This window comes from Cutaneotrichosporon cavernicola (genome assembly GCF_030864355.1).
Source record: "Cutaneotrichosporon cavernicola HIS019 DNA, chromosome: 4".
Taxonomy (NCBI): domain Eukaryota; kingdom Fungi; phylum Basidiomycota; class Tremellomycetes; order Trichosporonales; family Trichosporonaceae; genus Cutaneotrichosporon; species Cutaneotrichosporon cavernicola.
In genome coordinates, this window is record NC_083396.1 from 332,815 (window position 1) to 353,853 (window position 21,039).

Consider the following 21,039-nt stretch of genomic DNA (forward strand, 5'->3'; position numbering starts at 1 on the left):
TTGATCCTTCCTTTGGCGAATTGACCTCTTACAAGGGACCACCGGCAAGTCGATAAGTCGACCAGGTTTTGAGCGGCCCCAAACTGGTGTGGCGTCGACGATTCAGCACCAGTAACCGCCCAGGCTTTGTCATAGATGCATCCGCCTATACCGCCTATCGTCAGTTCTATAACTCTCAAGCTCACATTTATTACATTCTTCCGGCTATGCTGGCCCCTCTTCGCCCGCTCCTCCCTTCCGCAGCCTGTTCCAGTACTTGTTCCAATCGGGCATGGCCGGCATGTGCTCGGATCCAATGTATGCTCCCGCGACGAGGACGGCGCCTAATGCGGCGACGTTGAGCGCGGCGTATGAACCCCACAGCTTCTTTGGTGGGATTGGGCGGCCAGCCGCTTGCGCCTTCTTGCCCTCGGCCACATGGGAGGCGAGTTTGGAGTCGATCATCGGATGGGATTGCGGGCTCGGCGTCAGTGGGGTGTGGCGCGGCACCACGCACTAAATCGACAAGTTCAGTTGTCACTTTGGCGTTGGGGACGATGAGTGGGTAGTTGAAAGCTGCAACATCGAGGGCCAGAATGATGTCAATCTATGAGCTATGTATTGTAAAGCGATTTGGCAAGTGTGCCGGGATGATTACGAGGTTCGGCTGGCAGTGGTGGAGGTTTTGGTGATCAGCTGATCAGCCGAGCAGAATATGGGGAACACTGTGGAGCCTGACATTCCTGTTCATAGGGCTAGTGTCAATAAAGTTTGGGACCGTGCTGACGGCGCTGCTTGTTGAGCTCATGAATGAGGTCCACTAACACGTCCGGTAGGCGAGGGCGATGCCCGATCTAGTGTACCAGACAAAGGAAGCAGGTCGGCGTACCTGTCGTAGACAAGGTCATACCTCGATTGGGCAGCTAGAGTTGCATCTTGTGTCCAGATAGCGGCACTTTTTTTCCCAACACCCCAGGATCCAGGTCCCTCCGCCAAAGACGGATGCATGAGGACGCCACCGCGAAGTCCACCGCCACTAACAATGCGGAAAATGCCACACTCCGTCCTCAACTTCATCCGACAGTAGACAGCTGACAGACTGTCTCATATCCCATCTCCCCCTCCCTCTGGTCTCTTCACCCAACACCAGCCGACATGAGACGAAGCGTGACCTACTCCACCTCGTCCGACCTCGTGCCCCGGTCGACCCACCGCCCCAGCCTCAGCGTGCACCACATGCGCGTGGGAGACAAGACGGCGGACACAGAGACCGAGCCGCGCTTGGGCGTCATCGCCCGCCTAATGGTCAAATTCACAAAGCCGTTCAAGAAGGGCACAGACACCCAGCATACAGAGGAGGAGCCGGTCGACAGTGAGTCCGTCCGGATCCTGCTGACACCAGGGACCCCGGAAGTGGTGGAGTCCATATCGGCGGTTGCCATATCCCCACCGTCGTCGCCTCCGATACGCAAGCTTATGATCGATGCGCCGTACACATTAGCGGACCATCCTTTCGTCAAGCAGCACCCATATCCGATCAAGATCCGCGACCCGCGACCCAGCACCTCGAGCAGTATCCGGATACAGGGATGAAGGAGGCCTTTTCCGTATAGTAGCCGTATTTTTCGACGTTACCATAGCCTTTGTTGTGTGTGTTGCGAGTGGATGGTCGATGCAGATTGGTGTTGACGCTGGGCCACATCCTTTGGCTGGCTCGTTCTGGCACTGTCGGAAGCATACATCCATTCCCTTATTTACACCCTCCACTTTTTCCACGTGCTGTGCCTCCACACTTGGCTAGATTTTGGATGCCAGAAAGTCATTCTCCGTCGACATCAACATCTATTCATCTCGCCATGGCAGAGCAAACCCACAGGGCTCATCGCAAGCCCACGGTGGGAAGCAAGGCCGATAAAAAGGACAAGGCGGCCGGTATCGACCGCTCCTCGGCCAAGGGCTTCAACCCAAAGGTGAGATTGCAACGTTGGGCACACCTGACCACAGGCCTTCACATCGCAGTCATGGCGCTCGGCCAACATCGCTGCCCGGCGAACCGCCGAAAAGGACCAGAAACGACTCCATGTCCCTCTTGTCAACCGCAACCCCGATGAACGCAAGGTCACTGCCCAGAAGGGCCAGGGGATGGACGAGGGCCGCGTCCCACCACCGCCCATCGTTGTTGGTCTCGTCGGCCCGCCTGGCGTCGGCAAGTCGACCCTCCTCCGCTCCCTCGTACGCCGCTACACCAAGCACAACCTCTCAGAACCCAAGGGTCCCGTCACCGTCGTGAGCGGCAAGACGCGCCGCATCACGTTCGTCGAGTGTGGGAACGACCTCAACTCCATGATCGACCTTGGCAAGGTCGTCGACCTCGTGCTCCTCATGATCGACGGCAGTTTTGGTTTCGAGATGGAGACGTTTGAGTTTCTCAACATCCTCCAGGCGCACGGTTTCCCCAAGGTCGTCGGCATCCTCACGCACCTCGACCTCATCAAGAAACAGTCGACCCTCAAGGACACCAAGAAGCGCCTCAAGCACCGATTCTGGACCGAGATCTACCAGGGTGCCAAGCTCATCGGCCTCTCGGGTGTCATTAACGGTCGCTACCCCGACGCCGAGATCAACCTGCTCACGCGCTTCATCTCCACCATGAAGTTCCGTCCCCTCGTCTTCCGCAACCAGCACCCCTACCTCCTCGCCGACCGTATCCAGGACCTGACGCCTCGTGAGGCGGTCCGAACAAACCCAAAGATGGACCGTACCATCACGCTCTACGGCTACCTGCGCGGTCCCAACTTGCCGGCACGCAATGCCAAGATCCACATCCCTGGTGCTGGCGACCTTGAGGTGCGCGAGGTTGAGCGCCTGCGCGACCCGTGCCCGTTGCCGACGCTCGAGTCGGAGCGCCGCCGGAAGATGGGCGAGAAGGCCAAGCTCATTCATGCGCCCATGAGCGACGTGGGCGGCGTCATGTACGACAAGGACGCCGTGTATGTCAACGTCCTCGGCTCATTCTCCAAGGACAGCGATGCGCCCAAGGGCGAAGGCGAGCGTATGGTCATGGAGATGCAGGAAGCCAACTCGACGCTCGCCGACGCCATCAAGAACTCGGAGATCCGCCTGTTCGGTGACTCGTCTGGCGCGCTCCGTATCGAAGAGGAGAGTGGTCGGCGCGTGCGTCGCCGTGCCGAGCCCCGCTCCGGCGGACCCGTCCTCGGCGCAGCCGACGACGACGAGTCAGACTTTGACGATGAGTTTGACGACGAAGACGGTTTCGCGCGCGTTGAGGAGATGGACGACGACGACGAGCAGGATGGTGATGCCATGTACGCGGATTCGGACTCGGACAACGACCTCTCCATGGCCACCAGTTTCCAGCAGGACGGCAAACGCGTCGACATGTCGGACGAGGAGTATGAGGGTGACGAGGCTGAAGTCGACAGCGACGTGGAGGACGTGCCGCGGTGGAAGCAGAACCTCTCCCAGCGTGCAGCAGCCAACTTTGCCGAAAGGATGCAGAGGCGGCGTGACCTCATGTCGATTATCTATGGCGACGAGCTGTCACCCGAGGAGATCGCTGCGGGCAGGTCACGTCCGTCGTCGGCCGACGCCGAGTCGAGCAGGATGGCCCTCGAGAACGAGGGCTTCGTCCGCGTTTCAGGCGACGACAACTCGGGCGACGATGATGACCATCTCAAGGTGTCGTACGACCCTGCAGCGCTCGAGGCCCGTTGGTCTGACGAGGGGCTGCTCGACTCGTTGCAGAGTATGTTCATCTCAGGCAAGATGGGCGACGAGACCGCCGAAGGCCTGCCCTACGAGGAAGAGGGTGGCGACTTTGAGGACCTTGAGGGTGGGGAGGACGGTGACAACGTTCCGTACGTTGGCGTCAAGCCGGCCGGCGCACCCCAGTCGGCGGAGGAGATGGAGGCAGCCCGCCAAGATGCACTCGACAAGAAGAAGAAGGCGCTCGCGGCCAAGTTTGACGAGCAGTACGACGATGACTCAGACGGCGAGGGCGGCAAGATGGACTTCTACGACCAGCAGAAGGCCGAGATGGCCAAGCAGCGCGAGATGAACGAGACCGAGTTCGAAGGCATGGACTCGAACGCGCGTGCGCAGATCGAGGGCTTCCGCTCAGGATCGTACGTCCGCCTCGAGATCGACAACGTGCCGTGCGAACTCGTCGAGAACTTTGACCCCAAGTTCCCGATCATCGTTGGCGGTCTGCTCCAGGCAGAGGAGTCGTTTGGATACATCACAGTCCGTATCAAGCGCCACCGTTGGTTCACCAAGACGCTCAAGACCAACAACCCGCTCATCTTCTCGCTGGGTTGGCGCCGCTTCCAGACCCTCCCGCTGTACCACCTCGATGACCACTCGATCCGCAACCGCATGCTCAAGTACACACCTGAGCATATGCACTGCTTCGCGACGTTCTATGGCCCTGTCAGCGCGCCGAACACGGGTTTCGCCGCGTTCAACACGCTGGCAGACGACGTCCCTGGCTTCCGCATCTCGGCGACTGGTGTGGTCCTCGATATCGACCGCAGCACCAAGATCGTCAAGAAGCTCAAGCTCACCGGTGCACCGTACAAGATCTTCAAGAACACGGCATTCATTAAGGACATGTTCAACTCGGCGCTCGAGGTGGCCAAGTTCGAGGGTGCCAATATTCGCACGGTTTCAGGCATCCGTGGTCAGGTGAAGCGCGCACTGTCAAAGCCCGACGGCGCGTTCCGCGCGACCTTTGAGGACAAGATCCTCATGTCGGACATTGTCTTCTTGCGCGCGTGGTACTCGATTGAGCCGAAGAAGCTGTACAATCCTGTCACCTCGCTTCTTCTTTCGAACAAGAGGGGGTGGCAGGGGATGCGCCTTACCGGCCAGATCCGTCGCGATGAGCAGGTCGACACGCCACTCGACCCCAACTCGGCATACCGCACGATTGAGCGCAGCGCCCGCAAGTTCAACCCGCTCAAGATCCCGCGCAAGCTCCAGTCCGACCTGCCATACGCGTCCAAGCCCAAGATCATGAAGGCCCAGAACAAGCCGACATACCTCCAGTCGCGTGCTGTCGTGCTTGGCGACGAGGAGAAGAAGGCCGTTGCGCTGCTCCAGCAGATTCAGAGTCTGGAGAAGGACAAGAAGGCTCGTCGGCACGCCAAGAAGGAGGAGAACAGGTCCGCGCACCGGAAGAAGATCGACGAGAGCGAGGAGCGCCGCGCCGAGAAGATCCGCGCCGAGCGCAAGGCCCACCTCCGCACCGAGGCGATCAAGCGCAAGCACCAGGAGGCAGCGGCAGAGTCCGGCGGGCGTGGGAAGAGGAAGCGCACTTAGATGGGATATGCATGTCTGTATTTGGTCTTGAGCATGGCAGACGGCAGATAGCAGAAGAGAAGCGGAATGCGGGGTACCCCATTGACACGTGGTGGGACAGCACATCAGCGATAATGAAACCGACCACCTTCCTCGTCATCTGTCAACATTGCAACATTACCCACAACCCGCGCCCGGCATGTCTGAACTGCATGTCGAGCGCACACCGCGCCGACGCTCGACCGTTGCCGAGTCGTTCATTGGTGCGTGCTGCTCCGCTACTGTCGTTCAGCAGATGTTCATCAGGCAAGATCCTGACGCCAGATACAAAAGCGTTCCTTTCTGACCGCTTTGACGTACACGACTACGCCAATGCTGTGCTGCAAGGAAAGGCGTACGACCCAGATGCAGGGATACTGCTATCAGGCTCGACAGCGAAGGAGGGTGACGCGGGACCGAGCCGACGGCAGGAGGAGAAGGGCGACCTTGGACTCGAGGTAGCGCGGCTGAACTACGGTATCGTGAGTACGGCCTTTTCAGCTGATAGACTGGTAGTTTGCTGACATCTCAGGAAGATGTGACGAAGCAACTGCGGCAGGAGGTGAGTCCGCTACGGATTTCAATAGAGCTGACATTCAGATCACCACATCGTATCCCCTCCTCCTCAACCACCTCACGACCTCACTCGCCCTCAGCTCGCAGCTCTCGCCAATCCGTTCGTCGCTCAACTCGCTCTCCTCCAGCATCGACCGACTTCACACCAAGATCCATACACCGCACGTGCAGCTTGCGCTCCTGGTCCGGCGGCTGCGCCTCTTGGCGCTGAGCTCCGACTTGTCGAGACGCGCTGCGCGCTTCGTACTCGTCGCCCGCCGCCTCGAGGGGCAGATGGAGCGCTTGAAAGCCGCGCCTGCACCAGCAACTGGTAGTGGGGCCAACTCGCCTGCGCCAGGCGTGGGGGAGAAGGAAATCGAGTTGGCCAAGGCGGCTCTGAGCGTTGCCGAGCTCGACGCACTCCTCGCCCCATCCGAGGATGAGGATCAGGGGGAGGACATCGAGGGCGATGGAGAGGGTAGTTCGACCGCGCCGCTCCCTCTGCAGAGCCTTGAGCTTGTGGAGGCCTACGTCCCCGTCGTAGACAAAGCGCGTGACACCATCATCACCGAGATGGAGAGTATGGTGCGCGTCGGCCTCGCGAATCTCAACCAACCCCTCATCTCGTCGTCCCTCCAGACAGCGCACGACCTTCGCCTCCTCCCCGACCTCGTGTCTAACCTCGTTGCCGACCTAAACGATACCGTCACACTGCGCGTGCAACGTGCTTTGGACTCGGCTGCAATCGGTCGCGAAGTCGCCGGGAAGGGTGAGCTGACAAAAGCTCTCGCGCCTGACACCAGAAACATCCCACGCTATCCGTTTCACGACGCGATCACGCCAGCAGACGGAGCCGTCGAGCTCGAACGTTGGGCCATGGACTGCTGTACTGTGGAACCGCCTGGAGCGTGTCATTGAAGACGTGGCTGTGTGCTGCATCAAGGTGTACACGCTCGAGAAGGTACTGCGCATCAAGCGTGACGCCGTCACCAATGCCGAGTTCCTAGAGGAGGTGATGCAGGTGAGTTCCAATCATACGACCCCGAAGCTCATCACAGAAACTCGACGAGAAGCCGAGTTTTACGTTCTGGACGACACTGGCGACTGCCCTCGAGTCACAATGCAAGGAGGCCGCGCGATGTACGCTACTTCCCATGAGAAAACACGCAGCTAACGTTAGCGAACGGATGGCTCCAGCAGGCCCTCAGCAACGGGTACCCCAGATTGCTGCGTCTATTCCACGACTTCTTCGCCAAGATCGCGGTGCACACCGACACCGTCTACACCCGCGAGACCCAAAGGTGCGTCAGCCTCTAATGGTACAATGAAGCTGATGGCAGTCCTGAAGCAGTTCTTGCTCTGCGCTCGGTCTCGACGTTCGAGTCGTTGTATCTCTCGCGCTCGACGTCGCGCATGTCTGACGCAGTGTCGTCCGCCATGTCGCACTACAGCGTACCGAGGGGAACGGCACCAAGCGCCACTGAAGGTGTCAACATCGCGCGCGCGATCACAAACGAGCTCGACTCTGCGCGATTCGACCCTCTTCTTGTCCGCACTGTCGCTCGCAACGCCGTCAAGGTGCTCAACACGCTCAGGACAAGGACAGACGGAGCAGTGAGTGTTGGCATTCAGTTGGCCAAGCAAGAAGAGCTGACATCCAGCTTGTCCGTGACTTCACCGCGACGTCACTCATCGGCCCAACGGCGACGCCTGCAGCGATCCTCAACGCGCAGTTCACGAGCTGCCTGTACCACTGCACGCTCAACCTCTCCGACCTCGAGCCGCAGTTCGGGTCCAAGGTGGCCGAGATCCTCGCCCCGCCCGTCAAGTCATTGGAAGACACGTACCGCCGCGTGACGGACTCGCTGGACATCGCAATCAAGCGCGAGTTCTCGACAATCCTCGCGCGCATTCACCGCGTCGACTTCAGTAAGCCGGTCGACCCGATGGCCATGAGCAACAGCAGCAGCCCGTACATGCAGGACTTGCTTGACAAGCTCAATTTCCTCCGCCTCGAGGTGCTCGGTCGCACGTCGCTGGGCGAGTTCATGAGACAATGGTAAGTCGTCACAGCACAGCTGAGTTACCCTGATCAGAAACTCACTCCAGGGTGCTCTCATTGAGCAAGTACCTGATCAAGACGTTCCTGCTGCACGCCTCCATAGCACGGCCGATGGGCGAGAGCGGGCGGTTGAAGCTGACGGGCAACATGACTGAGTTCGAGATGGGCCTCCAGAACTTCTTGAACACGGGAAGAGTGCAGGGTGCGCGCGGCGGTGTCCGCGTGGCCGACATCGGCGAGGAGTACCTCGCGCTCCGCACGTTCCGGACACTCCTGTTCGCGGACAGAGCTGGGCTGACCAACCCCGTCGAGACGGTGCACCTCCCGCCGCTTATCGTGCTGCACCACATCATTGTGCGTTCGCCTCTCCGCCTGCCGCACGAGGTGCACGGATGGAGTGAGGCCGAGTACGTGCTCTGGGCGCAGAAGCACGAGGACGAGCACGAGCAGTGGGACCTGCTCGAGAAGGCGGTCGACGACCAGGTCGCTGTCGCGTCCACGCCAGGCGTCGGACACGATGACGAGGACCGCGAGACTGTCGAGCTTGTCCGGGAAGTGCTCGAGCACGCCAGACATCACCACGAGCGTGACCGCGACCACGCCCCGCATCACCACAGGCGCAGCGCCTCGCGGTCATGAAGTAAGATTAGGCAATGCATCTTGGTCCAACTTGTCGTCATGTCATTAAGCGTTGCCAATCTATACCTGAAGGGCCCGACTGCTCTATGATGACCACGACGCCTGTCCCATACCTTCCTGGATGCGCTCGATGAGGGCACGCTTCATGTACTGCTCGCGCGCGAGTGACCGTACAGCCTTGAGGTATCGGTCCAAGTCGATGCGCTCAGCATCTAACGCCCGCGTGAGGTGGTACATAGTGTCGCTGAGCGCGTTGTCCTCGGCCACAAGTTCGACGAGTCTGGAGTCAGCTTAGAGGGAGTCAAAGGAGCTCACTGATTATGCACGATCGAGATGCTGCACACCACTTCGTCGACGCTCACGTCGCCGCGCTGTTCGAGCTCGGCGACCCGCGCCTCGCCCTTCTCGACGACACCCTGCATGCGCGCTCCAACGGCATCGCACACCTTCTTGACGGCCTCGAGGCGTGCCATCTCATCGCGGATTGCAGGCTCGCCTGTGGCCAAGTCCTCGCGCCGCTCCACGAGGTGCGCCTTCTGCGACTGCAGAGAGTGCATGAGCGGCGGGACGGCGGCTGTGAGGTGCGGAAGCAGAACCGCGTGCAGGTGGAGCACGGACGGCGGAGGTGGTTTGGACGGTGGGACGGGAGGTGCGTCCCCCACGTCGTCGGGGATGGCGGTTGTCGTCGTCTCGGGCGAAGAGGACATGAGATCTGGAGGCCGTTGAGGAGCCAGAGCGGGCGCTGGAGGCTGCGGAGGCTGCTGCGGCAGGGCGTACTGCTGCGGGTATCCGGGGCCGGCTGGCGGCGCGTAAGGCCCAGGCTGAGGCTGGTAAGGCGCAGCGTAGACGCCAGGCAGCGCTCCGTAAGGCTGCGGGTGCTGAGGGGGCTGGGTTTGGGGAGGGGCCGGGAGAGGGGGTTGCTGGACACCGGGCGGTGGGCCCCACATCTGCTGTGCTGGATATGGTGGCATCTGCGGGGGAGGGGGAGGGGGAGGGGACTGCTGGCCTGGGTGGCCGGGGTGCGGAGGCTGCCCAAACGGCGGCAGCGACACAGGTGTCGCATTCAACAGCGCACCGCCTGCCGAAGACGCAGGTGAGAACGAAGGGCTCTGCGTGTTCGCGCGTGGAGGAGGGAACTGCGGCCGCTGTGGGAGCGGCGGCACCTGCCCAGGCCGAAGGGGGACGGGCGGCGTAGTGGGTGGGGGAGACGTTCGGTCACTTGAGGATGGTTGGGACTGACGCGCATAGCCAGGCAGCACCTCGCCGTTAGTATATGATCGCGGCGGTGGCGCGGGTTGCGTTGACGCTTGTGATTGGGCCGGTGAGCGTGGCTGGGAGGACGGCCGCTCTGGAGGCTTAGCGTAGACTGGAGGCGCAGCGGAGAAGATCTCGGTGAGCTTCGTAAGGAGCGCTGGGATTGTGCGGTTAGAGGTCTGGTGTCAGCTAGCTACGAATAAGAGAGAGCTGAGCCTGCCACGTTCCCTCGACCGCTAAGCGTGACGACTTCAAGAGTGGTGGGAAGGGACATCGCCTCTGCAAAGATGCCACTCACCGGCCAGCTCGACCACCAATGCTCGACGACCTCCTCTCGCACACGGCCTCCCGGATCTACTTCACGGCTCTTGCGTACACCCATCCCCGCTGTCGGCACAACGAATGTCATCGGCGCCCGGCGGGGATATTCGTGGGGCACCCAGACGTGGACGGGGATCTGGTACGTCGCGCCGCGGTAGTTGATGGGCAACGTGCCATGTAGAAGGAGAAGCAGTGCCGTTTGTCCGGAATCGAAGGCTGGATGTTAGCGCCTCGAAACGGACCGAGGAAGGTGACAAGGCTGACTGTCCTTCTATGGATTGGCACAGCCTGCACAAACACCAAGCGTCGGAGGATCAGAGACCACCAAGCTTACGGCGGAGCGTGCGTGTACTGAGGAGCCCGACAGCTACTCGGCCGAGTCCCAGTCCCCTTTATGCAGAGCTCGTGGACACATAGTGAGTTGTGAGACGTCGGCTGAGCAGACGGCAAGAGCAGGAGGAAGGCCGCGACACTCACTGAAGGCATCTGTCTTGACCTGCAGCGTGCGGTACGAGCCAAGCAGGCCGAGAACCTCTGATAGGATACGCTCATGACCCGGGTAGGGCCGTAAGACGTTCTTGAGCCAGTCGCGCGTGAGGTCGAGCGACGACATGGCTAAGTGATAAAGAGTGGATAAGGGAGTGATAGTGGCGATGATGCGCGACATCACGTCAAAGTGGCCCCGCAACCGTTGCTTCCGTTCCCTCCACCACTCTATTTCCTTTAACCGTCAACCTTCCTTCACGCACGCCACCAGCCCAGCAGCTACAACAAGGCCAACACGAATCGCACCGAGAAGAGTGCATCGGTCTCGCTGAACGATTCTGCTGCTCCAACTAGGCATGGACGGCTTGCCAATCCGGACATCGCGCCGCCCCGCCAATCTCCGCCGCGCTGGACCCAGGCCAGGCGACGCGGGAACGCATGCCGTCGGCGGCGACATGGTCAACAGCATGAAGCGACGCGGTCTCCGACCGTCCAAGTGGGTCCTTTACCGCCCATGGGTTCTCGGTAAGTCGTTTCTCAAACCCCACCTTTCTGCTTCGACTAACAACAGTTGCCGTTGCCCTCGTGCTCCTTCTTATCCTCAACACGGCCTGGCTCCAACGTATCAACCGGCGCGTTGTCAGCAAGGGCGGGTGGGACCACGTCGTGCCCTCGGCTCGGCGACATGTAGCGGGCTGGGTCGAGAATCTCGCAGCGCGGATCGACTCTGGGGTCAAACACGACGAGATGTGAGGCGGCTCTCAGGCTCTTCGGTGAATAAGCTCATGGGGTCCAAGCTGATGCCAGGAGTGGTCCCTTGACGAAAGCATGTCCCTCACAGCTCGCACCCCAATAGCGATGGCTAGTTGAGGGTGCATTGGAAAGTCTGCTCTGGTTGACCAGACTTGGAGGGTTGGTGCCGATGTGCCCCGTCGAGCCCCTATTTTTTGCTTCTCAATCCTGGTCAGAAGCACTCGGCTGCGATTCACTGCTTCGGAGGCGCGATCCATACGCCCATCCCTCGGACCGATCCGTCCTTCGTGCTTGTCAACACTTGCCAACCACCTATGGCGTAGCCCCAAACACGACCCGCAGAGGTATAAGAGCATGGGTGTCTCTCTCTTGCTATCGTGATCTCTACTCCAGCTCCCCCGGTTCCCCCCTGGCGTCTGTCGCGGCATGTAACGGCGCCGCGTATATGCATGAGCTGACCAAGAGCGTGATTCCACTGGAGAATTGAGGGACCCAAGTGTTTACACCACGTGGAAGCGAGAGGTGCCTTCATGAAAACATTGATGAACGCGTCGCACCCATCAGAGCAGAGAGGTGATGAGTTTGGGCCAGATTTGGGCCAGATTTGGATGGAAACCAAAGCACTAAAGAGCAACCAAAAGTACTAGGGTAAAATGAGGGAAAAAAGGTGCGAGGATTGCAAGGATGTGTGGGGTACGGATGAAGATTGTATCTAGACCATTTGATGGATGATTAGTTTCCTAATGAGGATATTACAGAGCCTTGTCAGGTAACATTAACCCCCTCGTCCCTGGAACCGCCTTTCGTCTGGGCTTGTTAGCCGTGTGCGGCAATTGGGAGGGGCGCATGTGCTAACTGTTTAGCACAGTATGAGGTTTTCTGGGTGGTGGGTAGTATGGGTCGGGTAGTACAGTATTGAGGCACAACATGCACCAAGTACCAAGTACAGTACGCGTTGTTGTTACAGTCAACCAAGTCAAGGTGAGACGACGTCTCAGAAACTGCACGCAATCCACTCGATCATCCATCCATCCATCATCTTCTCTCTCCTATCTATCTCTCTCTCTCTCTCTCTCTGTCGCATCCCGCTCGCATCACCCCAACTCCGTCGCTGCCAACTCGACATTTCAACCCCCCTCCAGCACAGCTCCCACGCCAACTCCCTATTCGAGGGTCTCCGCCCAACCATTCGCTTTCAACAACATCTCCTCGCCCCGTTCTCCCAATCCGTTCGTTGTGTTTGTCTCATCCAATAGCTCTCAGCCAAACCCACAACGCCCACTTTATAAACAAACTCGCCGCCTACCGTCCATCGGCATCCCCACCGGCGCTCATCCACAATCACCGGTTCACAGCTGTCGCCGCACATGTCGTCGGGCGGCACTCTCACAGCCTTGGCCGTACCGGCGACACCTACACCGCCGGTCCGCCGCAAGGTCCTGACCGAGAACTGGGACGACGATTTTGAGTTCTCGCTTCCGGTCAAGCCAAAACGCCCAGCTCCGCCCAAGGCGCTGACGTTTGGCAGCAACGCGCGCGACAATAGCTTTCCCCGGCCACTTGACAGCCCCGACAGCTTTGATGAGGACTGGGATGACCCAGGTCCATCCCGGAGCGCGACGGCGCTCGCGTCGAGCTCATCTTCCACGCTTCCGTCGCGCTCCAACTCGCACAAGCTCCAGGCTGGCTTGCTCAAGTTGCCCCGCTCGTCCCCATCCCAGTCCGCCTCGCTCTCCTCCCCAACGCTAAGACGCGCTCCACTCGCGTCGAGCTCGAGCTCGTCTGGCAATCTCCGCGCTGATGTGTCTGCCTCGCCCATCCGCACGCTCAGCAAGCCGCCCTCGGCATCCGTCACCAAGAGCGACAGCGGCGACCTGAGCCTGCACGGCACATCTCCGGCACACAAGAGCTCACCAAATCTCGCCGACTCTCACCGTTGGACAAGCCGTGTACGGCGCACTTCAATGCAACCTACGCGGCCTCAGAGCCCCACCAAAGGCGTGCTCAAGTCTCCTGCCAAGTCGCCAGCGAAGGAGCTGCATGCCTCGCCATCGTCCGAGCAGCTCAAGAAGCCAAAGTTCTGGAAGCGCCTGTCTGGCGGCGCGACGAGCAGCAACAGTAGGTATTCACACGAACGCAACCCATCGGCACCCTCTTCCTCAGCTCAAAAGTCAGTGACCACCCCGCCAAAGCGACCGCGCTCCTCGTCCACCGGCAACCCGTCGACACCAGGTCTACCAGACGACGCACCACCAGTGCCTCCCCTGCCGCCGAACCTGCGCACACCGAGCGTGGGATCGTCATCCGCGATTTCTGCCTTGTCGTCGTCGCCGTCCTCCACGTCCAAGTCACCAGTACAACGTCTGTCTGCGATGCTGAGGCGCTCCTCGAGCAACCTGTCGGCTGCGCTCAAGAAGAGCTCCCCATCCCCTCCACCCCTACCTCATCCCCCTCACCCTTGTGCTTTGCGAAATGGGTACGACAGCTCTGCCTCTGTGTACGCACTACGCAATGAGCGGGAGAGCTCGCCGACCGTGTACGCCCTCCAACAGGCGCAGGGAAACTCACCGTCCATGTACGCGATGCGTTATGCGCAAGAGAGCTCGGTGTCCATATACGCCCTCCGCAACGGGCACGAGAGCGTAGCGTCCGTCGTCTCGCCCATGGCTGCGTCGACGTCGTCCGTCAATGTGACAATGGGGCCGTCGCCCGCCAAGGTGTTCAGCCAAGGCCTCCGTCACTCTGCATCACGACAGAGCCTTGTGCCCAGCACCGCGACGCCCAGTGGAGCAACGACACCTCGACGGCCCAGTCCGATCAAGGTGGCCCAGAGCGACGTGCCGGGGCCCAGGACATTTTCGCCTGGTTTCCACTTACCGAACACTGTTGCAGGGTCCCCTTACCGCGCCATCGACCCACAGCTGCCCGTTGTGGCCTCGACATCCAGGACAGCACCCGGTGGCAGCGACACGGAAACGGAAGACGACGGGTCAACAACGCCAAGGCGCCGGCGGCGCGTTAGACCCGCGTCGGCGCAGCCGCCGCCTCGCGAACTGTCAAATGCACGATTCAAGGAGATCAATGCCAGTGTTCCGGTGTTAGGGAATGATCACCACCAGCGCCCCCAGCTGGTTCGAATTCCTTCGTCGTCGGTCTCTTCGCAGTCGATTGCCCCATCCACCGACGCCACGTCACCCGCGACCTCCGCCTCGCATGCGAGCGTGAACGGCAACGGCTTCGGGCATACGACTCTCAAGCGCATTACATCCTTCTCCAAAAAGCACGGCCGACGGCTATCTGGAGGGTGGAAGTTTGGTTCCACCTCGTCGACATCGTCAATTGAGTCGGAGGTCGCGGTCATTCAACAGGCACAGGTGCACCGATTAGAGCCAGTCGCTGGCTCGCCGTCCAAGATGCCCACGATGGACAAGGACACGGTGAGCGCTCTCTCCGGAAGCTCTGCTAGGGCGATCGACATCAGCAGCCCAACATCTGCCGAGCACCCGCCAGTGCCACCAGTCCCCCCAGTGCCACCAGTACCGTCAGCGATAGCATCTGGCACACACCCACAGTCATCACTACCCAAGACATCACCCATCAAGAAAGCCAAGCATGCAGAGATAGAGGTTTGGGACGACTGGGACGAGCCAACAACCACGTCTCGCAAGCGCCCAAGGGAGCGTCGGCGGATGTCATTTGGCGACTTTGTCATTCCCGACAGCGTGCTCGCGAAGCAGAAGGAGCTGAAGCGCGGGATCGGCGCGGTCAAAAAATTTGCTGGCGGCGTTGATGGTGAGTCGCTGATGAGACGCTGGAACTAACGGAAGCACTCAAGACACTCCTCGAGTCACACGAGCGGGTGTGCAACTACATTCTCGCGAGCGGGACACAGGCTGAGACACGCCTCTTTGTCGCGCTTGAGAACGAGTACTCGCAGTGGTGGGAGATGGCGACTGTGCTCATCGAGGTAGGCTCAACGGGCACTGACGGTGCGTCCGCGAGCCCCGAGCCGAACCCACGGAGAGTAACGCTTGCCACCGAGGATGCTAGGATCGCGACACAGGCTCTGCGCCAGGTGTCTGGCTCGAGCATGAACTCATTCGCGACGACCGCGACGAACGCGTCTGGCGAGTCACGCGACGTTTTCCACATGAACAGCAACAACGGCCCACCCCGAGCATCGCCACCACCAGATTTTGGCCGGGCGTCTACAGGCCGACACGACTTGTCAAAGCGCCAGCTTGAAGTTCTGCGCACCATGCTGAGGACACCCGTTGACCGCAGCGAGTCCGTCGTGCCGTTAGTCGACCAGCGGCATGGGTCGACCATGACAACCAGGAGAGCGAAGCACATGTCGATGCCCGCTGTACCCGTCTCGATAGTCCCTCCACCTGTGCCAACGCCGCCAAGGACCCTTGTTGCTCCGCGGGGCACACACGGCTCGCCATCCCCAGACGCGACGTATATCTTCCCCTCGCCTGGGTACCCGTCGCCCAACACGGCGGCCGCGCTCGCTCAGCCGAAAAAGACAGGCTTGGCGGGGCTGCGCGAGTTCCTGCGTGGCCTCAAGAAGTCAACCCCCCCGAACAACGCGACACCAACGAGGGTGGCAAGACCCAAGCAGCCACGTAAGAGACCGGCCCCGATCAACATCCAGGCGGTGGAGAAGTATGCGTCACCACCTTCTTCGCCACCAACAACCAGCGGCCCAGGCGACGAGTTCCACACCCAGCGGAGCAGCGCGTCGGGCGGCAAGAGTCCGCGGAAGGCCTTCGCGACGACCAAGAAGCGCCGACCGAGCCTCAGGAACATGTTCCGCCCAGGCTCGGGTAACTGGTCGGACCTGGTGCGTGCGACGCCGCCCTCCTCGCCGTTCGTCGGTGACAACGGGTCGCATCCGAGCTTGCGAGACAGCGCGCCATCGACGCCAGCGCGAACATCACCCGCGCTGGGCAAGTTCCCTGCGCAGGCCCTACAACGGCCCCCGAGTATCCCAGCCCTGACGAGACTAAAATCTAATAGCAAACCAGGCTACGGAGTTGGTGTAGAGGAGAATCCGATGCGGCCAGTCCGCCGGCCCAGCGTACGCGATAACGGCGGCAGCACAGTCTTCCCGGCCCAACCGCCCACACCGACGATGGGCGACGCGGCGATGATGCCCTCGCCACCTGTCCCCGACACAGACGCGACTCTGCGCCTCAAGAACCGGGTGCGCGGTCTCGGACATCCATCCGAGTCGTCGCCATCACGCGTGACCTCGTCCCCAGCGCGGTCGAGCGAGATGCTCCCCCCCTCAGCCTTGGACGAGACGCCGCGCAGTCGCTCAGATAACGGGCCACGAGCGCCGGACGTGATCGCGCTCACGCCCGAAAACCTCCCCGTCCTCCTGGACTATGTGCAGCAGTGTGAGAGGCGGCTCGACGAGTGGCGCCAGCGCGCAGACCGGCTCGGCGCCAACGGATGATGACTTGTACTATGATGTTGTACCTGTAGGCATGTATGCTTGCGTCTCACGTCTTGACTCACCTACGGTGGCATTTTATCCAACAACAACAACAACAACAACAACAACCACTCCAACCGCCCTACAAGGACTCAAAAGCAACTTCTTAAACGTTCTATACCTACTCCTATGCATATGGAGCCAAAAGTATGACCTCTGGCGGGATCGAACCGCCGACCTCATGCGTAACTCGACAATGTCGTTGAAGACAGACGCTCGTGTTAAGCATGCGCTCTAACCAGCTGAGCTAAGTGGCCTGGCTTGGGTGCACGTTGACGAGTGTTTCGAGGTGGTATTGAGCTCGTACGGGATGCAGCGCATGATTGGAGTCAATGCGACACGATGCAGAGAGAGCATGGACCTGAGTGGAACGAACAATGAGAAGATGAGGAAGCCGGAGCACCCAGGAAGTTCGCACAAGAAGCGGTGGCTGTCAATTAGCCGACACATGCATGATGACAATGGAGTCTAGATCATAGAGGGAGACCACAGACGTCGCAGTCTGTGGCCCCGACCTCGTTTATGAAAGTGCAATGAGGGCAAGCCTTAGGCCCTGCGCCGCCGTCACCTGGTGTTCCAGCGCCGGATCCAACGGCCAAAGGCGAGCTGCTCGACGAGTTGATACCCATGCCTGCAAACTGCTCGGCCGCGGTGCTCGACGCCGGCGGTGACATTGCAGCCCTAGTCGCCTCGGCCAGCGTGAGGAGCGTCTGCCAGCCCCCCGACGCGAAGAGGTACTCGCGCGCGGGAGACTGCTCGGGGTGGTGGTGAGCCGTCGCGACCTGGCAGACGAGCCTCTGTTCGTCGGCCGAGAACGACCCGTGCATACACAGGAAGGTCACGAGGTGCCAGTCCGAAAGCCACCGCTCGACTTCGTCTTTGATACGCGCGGGCCACGTGCCGGTATCGGAAACCTCAAGGTCGGACGACTTGAGGATCTTGAGCAGCTCACGGATGACGATCTCAAGCGACTGGTCCGAGAGGCCTGGCCGGTTCTCAACGGGGAAGTTGGAGACAAGGAACAGGGGGTTGGGAGAGACGGGGAATCCGTGCGTGATCTGATGTCAACTACCATTACCTTGCTGCGAGCTCACGTTGACGTAGAGATACTCAACCGGGAACGTTGGCTTGGCAGGCTTCTTCACCTGCACCCCGTACTCATTCTTGAAGCTGGTGTAAGCTACATGGCTACTTCCGACAGCGCACCTGTAGAACACTTCCGGGATATACTCCCCCTGCCCTGCAGTACGGACACGGACGGTCCCTGGGTCGACAGACGCCTCGATGATGTTGGACTTGACTAGTGCTTCGCACTGTTCGCTAGCCTGCCAAGCAATAACGTCGACTTGCCCATCCTCGGTACCGGTGAGACAGCAGGTGACCCATCGTGACGAAAAGTACCCGCTTGATGACGCCTTCGTCGGCAAGGGGTGGTCGATTTGGTACTGCGCACTCGTTATCATCTCCAACCCTGAGGCAGTGAAGCTCTGGGCGTGGCGTTTGTATAGCGTTTTGGTAATGTCGTTTGGGTCACTGTCGTCAGCTCAGTTCAAGTTCTGGATAGCTCACGCAGTCAGATCGGTGTAGATCATGCCGACCACAATCATGCCCTTCTCACACAGCGTCGCAATTTTGGATACAGTCTTCTCGTCCTCCCAAGGCACCTCGACGGTGAGACCGTCAACCTCACCCTCCTGCCTCGGCTCCCATACAGCCTCAACGACCGCCTTGACACCCATTGGGACCTTCTCGTAAGCCTCATAATGGCCGATGAGGAAGCCGATGCGCTGAGTGCCTGTCTTCCTCCAGCCAGTGAGGAGTGACTCAATGAGCGACGGGGTGGAAAACTCGACATGGTCGACCATTCGGTAGGACTGCGAGTTGAGAGTGATGGCAGACGGCTGGCATTTGGAGCAGATGCCCTCTGGGAACGGCGGGTGTGATCCTGACGGACACGGGATGATAACGGAGAGGTCGAGCGGCGTGAGCGGGGGGTACTGGTGTGTGGACGATGGAGGGCGGCCGGCTAGCAGCTTGCGGAGATACGCATTGAACGAGAGATGCTTGATTTGGTTCTCGGCCTGGTACTTCGCGTCGTATGGCTGGGGTTAGTAGCAAACAAATTGCGTACCTCACCTCAAGCGGCATGCAGTAGTCGCACATCCCCTTCTCGCCGTGGCGACAGAACGCGGTGTCCCGCTTGCGATCAATCTTGCCAGTCTGCTGCGACCAGTAGACATCAACGCCCTGCTCGACGACGTTGCTCAAATCGACAGAGGGAGCTGTGCCCACGTTCGCTGGCTGCGCGGCCTCCTCAATCTTGCGACCGCTGGTGGATGTCGCTGGAGGTGGCGGGGCAGTTGGTGGAGGCGAGGAGGAGAGCGGTTTGTAAGAGAGGAAGAGCAAGTCGCCGTGGCTGAGATCAGCTGGCTTTCACGTCATTAAGGCCTTACCTGAAGCCCATGTCGCCAACCTTCCTTCCCTGCAGTGCAGCAAGGCTGACCTTCTCTCCGTTCGCGCCTGGCTGATTGCTCAGCATCACGGTGTTTGGGTCTGGCTGGGCCTCATTCTTGGGCACTGATTCGAGGATTAGCCTAGTCAGCTCCTCGCCTGGTGTTGTGGCCTCGACGGTAATGCGAGCGGTGCCCGCGGGTGAGCGAATGCGGAGCAGCTGTCGTCAGCTCAAGCTTTGGGATGGGTCTGCTCTGCTCACCATGACGCGTGTAGTCTGTTCTAAACGCGACAAGAGGGTAACAGGCGGCTAATTGAGTGGCCTCTGCAAAGGTATACTCGTCGTTGATCGTCGATGAGCGTGAGGGCAACAATGTGGACGAGAGATTGTTGAGATGAAGACGGGGATGAGGTCCAAGTGGAGGTCGACACAGACGTCAGCGGCCAAAGCGGAACCTTTTTTTGGCGGATACACGGCTTGTGTTTTGCCACCCAACGTCGTACCAAAGAATACGCTCAACCTTTCTGCTCCGTTCTTCATCACGACCAAGGGATAGCAACCATGCCGAGGCTTCAGATTCTACAGTGAGGACGGCAGGTCATTTGATAGCGTGTTAACAATTCAGACACAAGTCATACCACCCGTATTCAGAGAAGAACAAACAGCGTGTCCGGGAAGATGAGGCCAAGGCGCGCGCCGAAGAGGATCAGCGGCAACAGGAGGCCATTGAAGCTGTAAGAACTTCAGATACTCAGGAATAATGTTATCTGACAGTGCAGGCATCAGAAGAGCGGTTAAACGCCCTGCGCCGACGAGCAGGCACACCAGAGGAGAACCTCACCATCACGGGAGAGAGTTCGCTGCTCTCTCGTCACAGGCGAGAGAAGGAGAAGCGCGAGCGGTGCGAGAGGAAGGACAAAGAAAGGACGAGGCTCGACTTTGACTGGCCGGAGAAGGAGGCGCGCAAGCGCGCGCGCAAGGACGACCGCAAGGACGACCATTTCAACTCTGGCGGACAGCTCGACGACGACCGCTTCGTGACGGAGGGCCACGTCAACTTCTGGGCTGACCTTGAGAGCGTTAGTCATTCACCTGACGTTGCTAACTGGCACAGGGAAAGGAGAGTGCGCTGGTGCAGCCATCGATGCAGGACACGGCGACGCGCAAGGCCGCGCAAGAAGCAGACAAGCTGACTATGTACCTCGAGCGGCCGGACCGCGAGACCCAGCCGTGGTACTCCAACAAGGAGCTGCGACATGTTGAGGAGAAGGGGGAAGAGGCAGAACGACGACAGGCGCGTGACAGGTGAGATTGTGGGAGACTAAAGCCATCTGACAAGCAGGAGAATCGATGCCAAGGCCAAGGTCAGCCAGGACCCACTGACGGGCATCAATAAGAAGCTGTCCATCCAACCGCGGCCTTCTCCCCGTGTGTCCGCCCATACTGCCACACGTAGGCCTCCACATGCCCAGAGCGAGCGGGAGCGGGCGCTCGCTATGCTCGCAAAGCGTAAGGGCGGCTCAGGACGAGCTGGGTGGGAGACACCCGAGTCGACACATAGGTCGTGGGCCGATGACTTTGAGCGGGAGAAGGATCGAGCAGGGCACCGTTACAACCCGAGCGCGTGGGAAAGGAGTTCTCGGCGTTGACTGCTGTCCATAAGTATGATGGCGTGAG

General features: G+C 60.1%; 9 protein-coding genes across 9 annotated transcripts; 6 read left to right on the forward strand and 3 right to left on the reverse strand.

Annotated features, from left to right (window-relative positions):
* Positions 1 to 204: 204 nt before the first annotated feature.
* Positions 205 to 444, reverse strand: CcaverHIS019_0401500 (uncharacterized protein; the record flags this gene model as incomplete). Its single annotated transcript, XM_060599953.1, has 1 exon — positions 205 to 444. The coding sequence occupies one exon, from the start codon at positions 442 to 444 to the stop codon at positions 205 to 207; it is 240 nt and encodes a 79-aa protein (XP_060456595.1).
* Positions 445 to 1,134: 690 nt separating this feature from the next.
* Positions 1,135 to 1,572, forward strand: CcaverHIS019_0401510 (uncharacterized protein; the record flags this gene model as incomplete). The annotated part of the gene is made up of 2 exons (XM_060599954.1): positions 1,135 to 1,351; positions 1,382 to 1,572. 2 exons carry the CDS (start codon positions 1,135 to 1,137, stop codon positions 1,570 to 1,572), a joined length of 408 nt encoding a protein of 135 aa, XP_060456596.1.
* Positions 1,573 to 1,835: 263 nt separating this feature from the next.
* BMS1 (uncharacterized protein) lies at positions 1,836 to 5,319 on the forward strand (the record flags this gene model as incomplete). Its single annotated transcript, XM_060599955.1, has 2 exons — positions 1,836 to 1,949; positions 1,984 to 5,319. The coding sequence occupies 2 exons, from the start codon at positions 1,836 to 1,838 to the stop codon at positions 5,317 to 5,319; spliced, it is 3,450 nt and encodes a 1,149-aa protein (XP_060456597.1).
* A 178-nt stretch (positions 5,320 to 5,497) lies between these two features.
* Positions 5,498 to 8,593, forward strand: CcaverHIS019_0401530 (uncharacterized protein; the record flags this gene model as incomplete). Its single annotated transcript, XM_060599957.1, has 10 exons — positions 5,498 to 5,561; positions 5,623 to 5,819; positions 5,870 to 5,899; positions 5,938 to 6,661; positions 6,696 to 6,913; positions 6,951 to 7,032; positions 7,073 to 7,193; positions 7,233 to 7,506; positions 7,554 to 7,951; positions 8,002 to 8,593. 10 exons carry the CDS (start codon positions 5,498 to 5,500, stop codon positions 8,591 to 8,593), a joined length of 2,700 nt encoding a protein of 899 aa, XP_060456598.1.
* An 84-nt stretch (positions 8,594 to 8,677) lies between these two features.
* On the reverse strand, positions 8,678 to 10,781 carry STP22 (uncharacterized protein; the record flags this gene model as incomplete). The annotated part of the gene is made up of 4 exons (XM_060599958.1): positions 8,678 to 8,873; positions 8,909 to 10,026; positions 10,146 to 10,384; positions 10,646 to 10,781. 4 exons carry the CDS (start codon positions 10,779 to 10,781, stop codon positions 8,678 to 8,680), a joined length of 1,689 nt encoding a protein of 562 aa, XP_060456599.1.
* Positions 10,782 to 11,010: 229 nt separating this feature from the next.
* CcaverHIS019_0401550 (uncharacterized protein) lies at positions 11,011 to 11,407 on the forward strand (the record flags this gene model as incomplete). The annotated part of the gene is made up of 2 exons (XM_060599959.1): positions 11,011 to 11,179; positions 11,226 to 11,407. The coding sequence occupies 2 exons, from the start codon at positions 11,011 to 11,013 to the stop codon at positions 11,405 to 11,407; spliced, it is 351 nt and encodes a 116-aa protein (XP_060456600.1).
* A 1,367-nt stretch (positions 11,408 to 12,774) lies between these two features.
* CcaverHIS019_0401560 (uncharacterized protein) lies at positions 12,775 to 16,871 on the forward strand (the record flags this gene model as incomplete). The annotated part of the gene is made up of 3 exons (XM_060599960.1): positions 12,775 to 13,525; positions 13,583 to 15,199; positions 15,235 to 16,871. 3 exons carry the CDS (start codon positions 12,775 to 12,777, stop codon positions 16,869 to 16,871), a joined length of 4,005 nt encoding a protein of 1,334 aa, XP_060456601.1.
* A 512-nt stretch (positions 16,872 to 17,383) lies between these two features.
* NPL4 (uncharacterized protein) lies at positions 17,384 to 19,626 on the reverse strand (the record flags this gene model as incomplete). Its single annotated transcript, XM_060599961.1, has 7 exons — positions 17,384 to 17,968; positions 18,005 to 18,080; positions 18,117 to 18,443; positions 18,480 to 19,012; positions 19,047 to 19,326; positions 19,364 to 19,581; positions 19,624 to 19,626. 7 exons carry the CDS (start codon positions 19,624 to 19,626, stop codon positions 17,384 to 17,386), a joined length of 2,022 nt encoding a protein of 673 aa, XP_060456602.1.
* A 297-nt stretch (positions 19,627 to 19,923) lies between these two features.
* Positions 19,924 to 21,011, forward strand: CcaverHIS019_0401580 (uncharacterized protein; the record flags this gene model as incomplete). The annotated part of the gene is made up of 5 exons (XM_060599962.1): positions 19,924 to 19,946; positions 19,988 to 20,096; positions 20,142 to 20,441; positions 20,477 to 20,667; positions 20,705 to 21,011. The coding sequence occupies 5 exons, from the start codon at positions 19,924 to 19,926 to the stop codon at positions 21,009 to 21,011; spliced, it is 930 nt and encodes a 309-aa protein (XP_060456603.1).
* Positions 21,012 to 21,039: the final 28 nt, after the last annotated feature.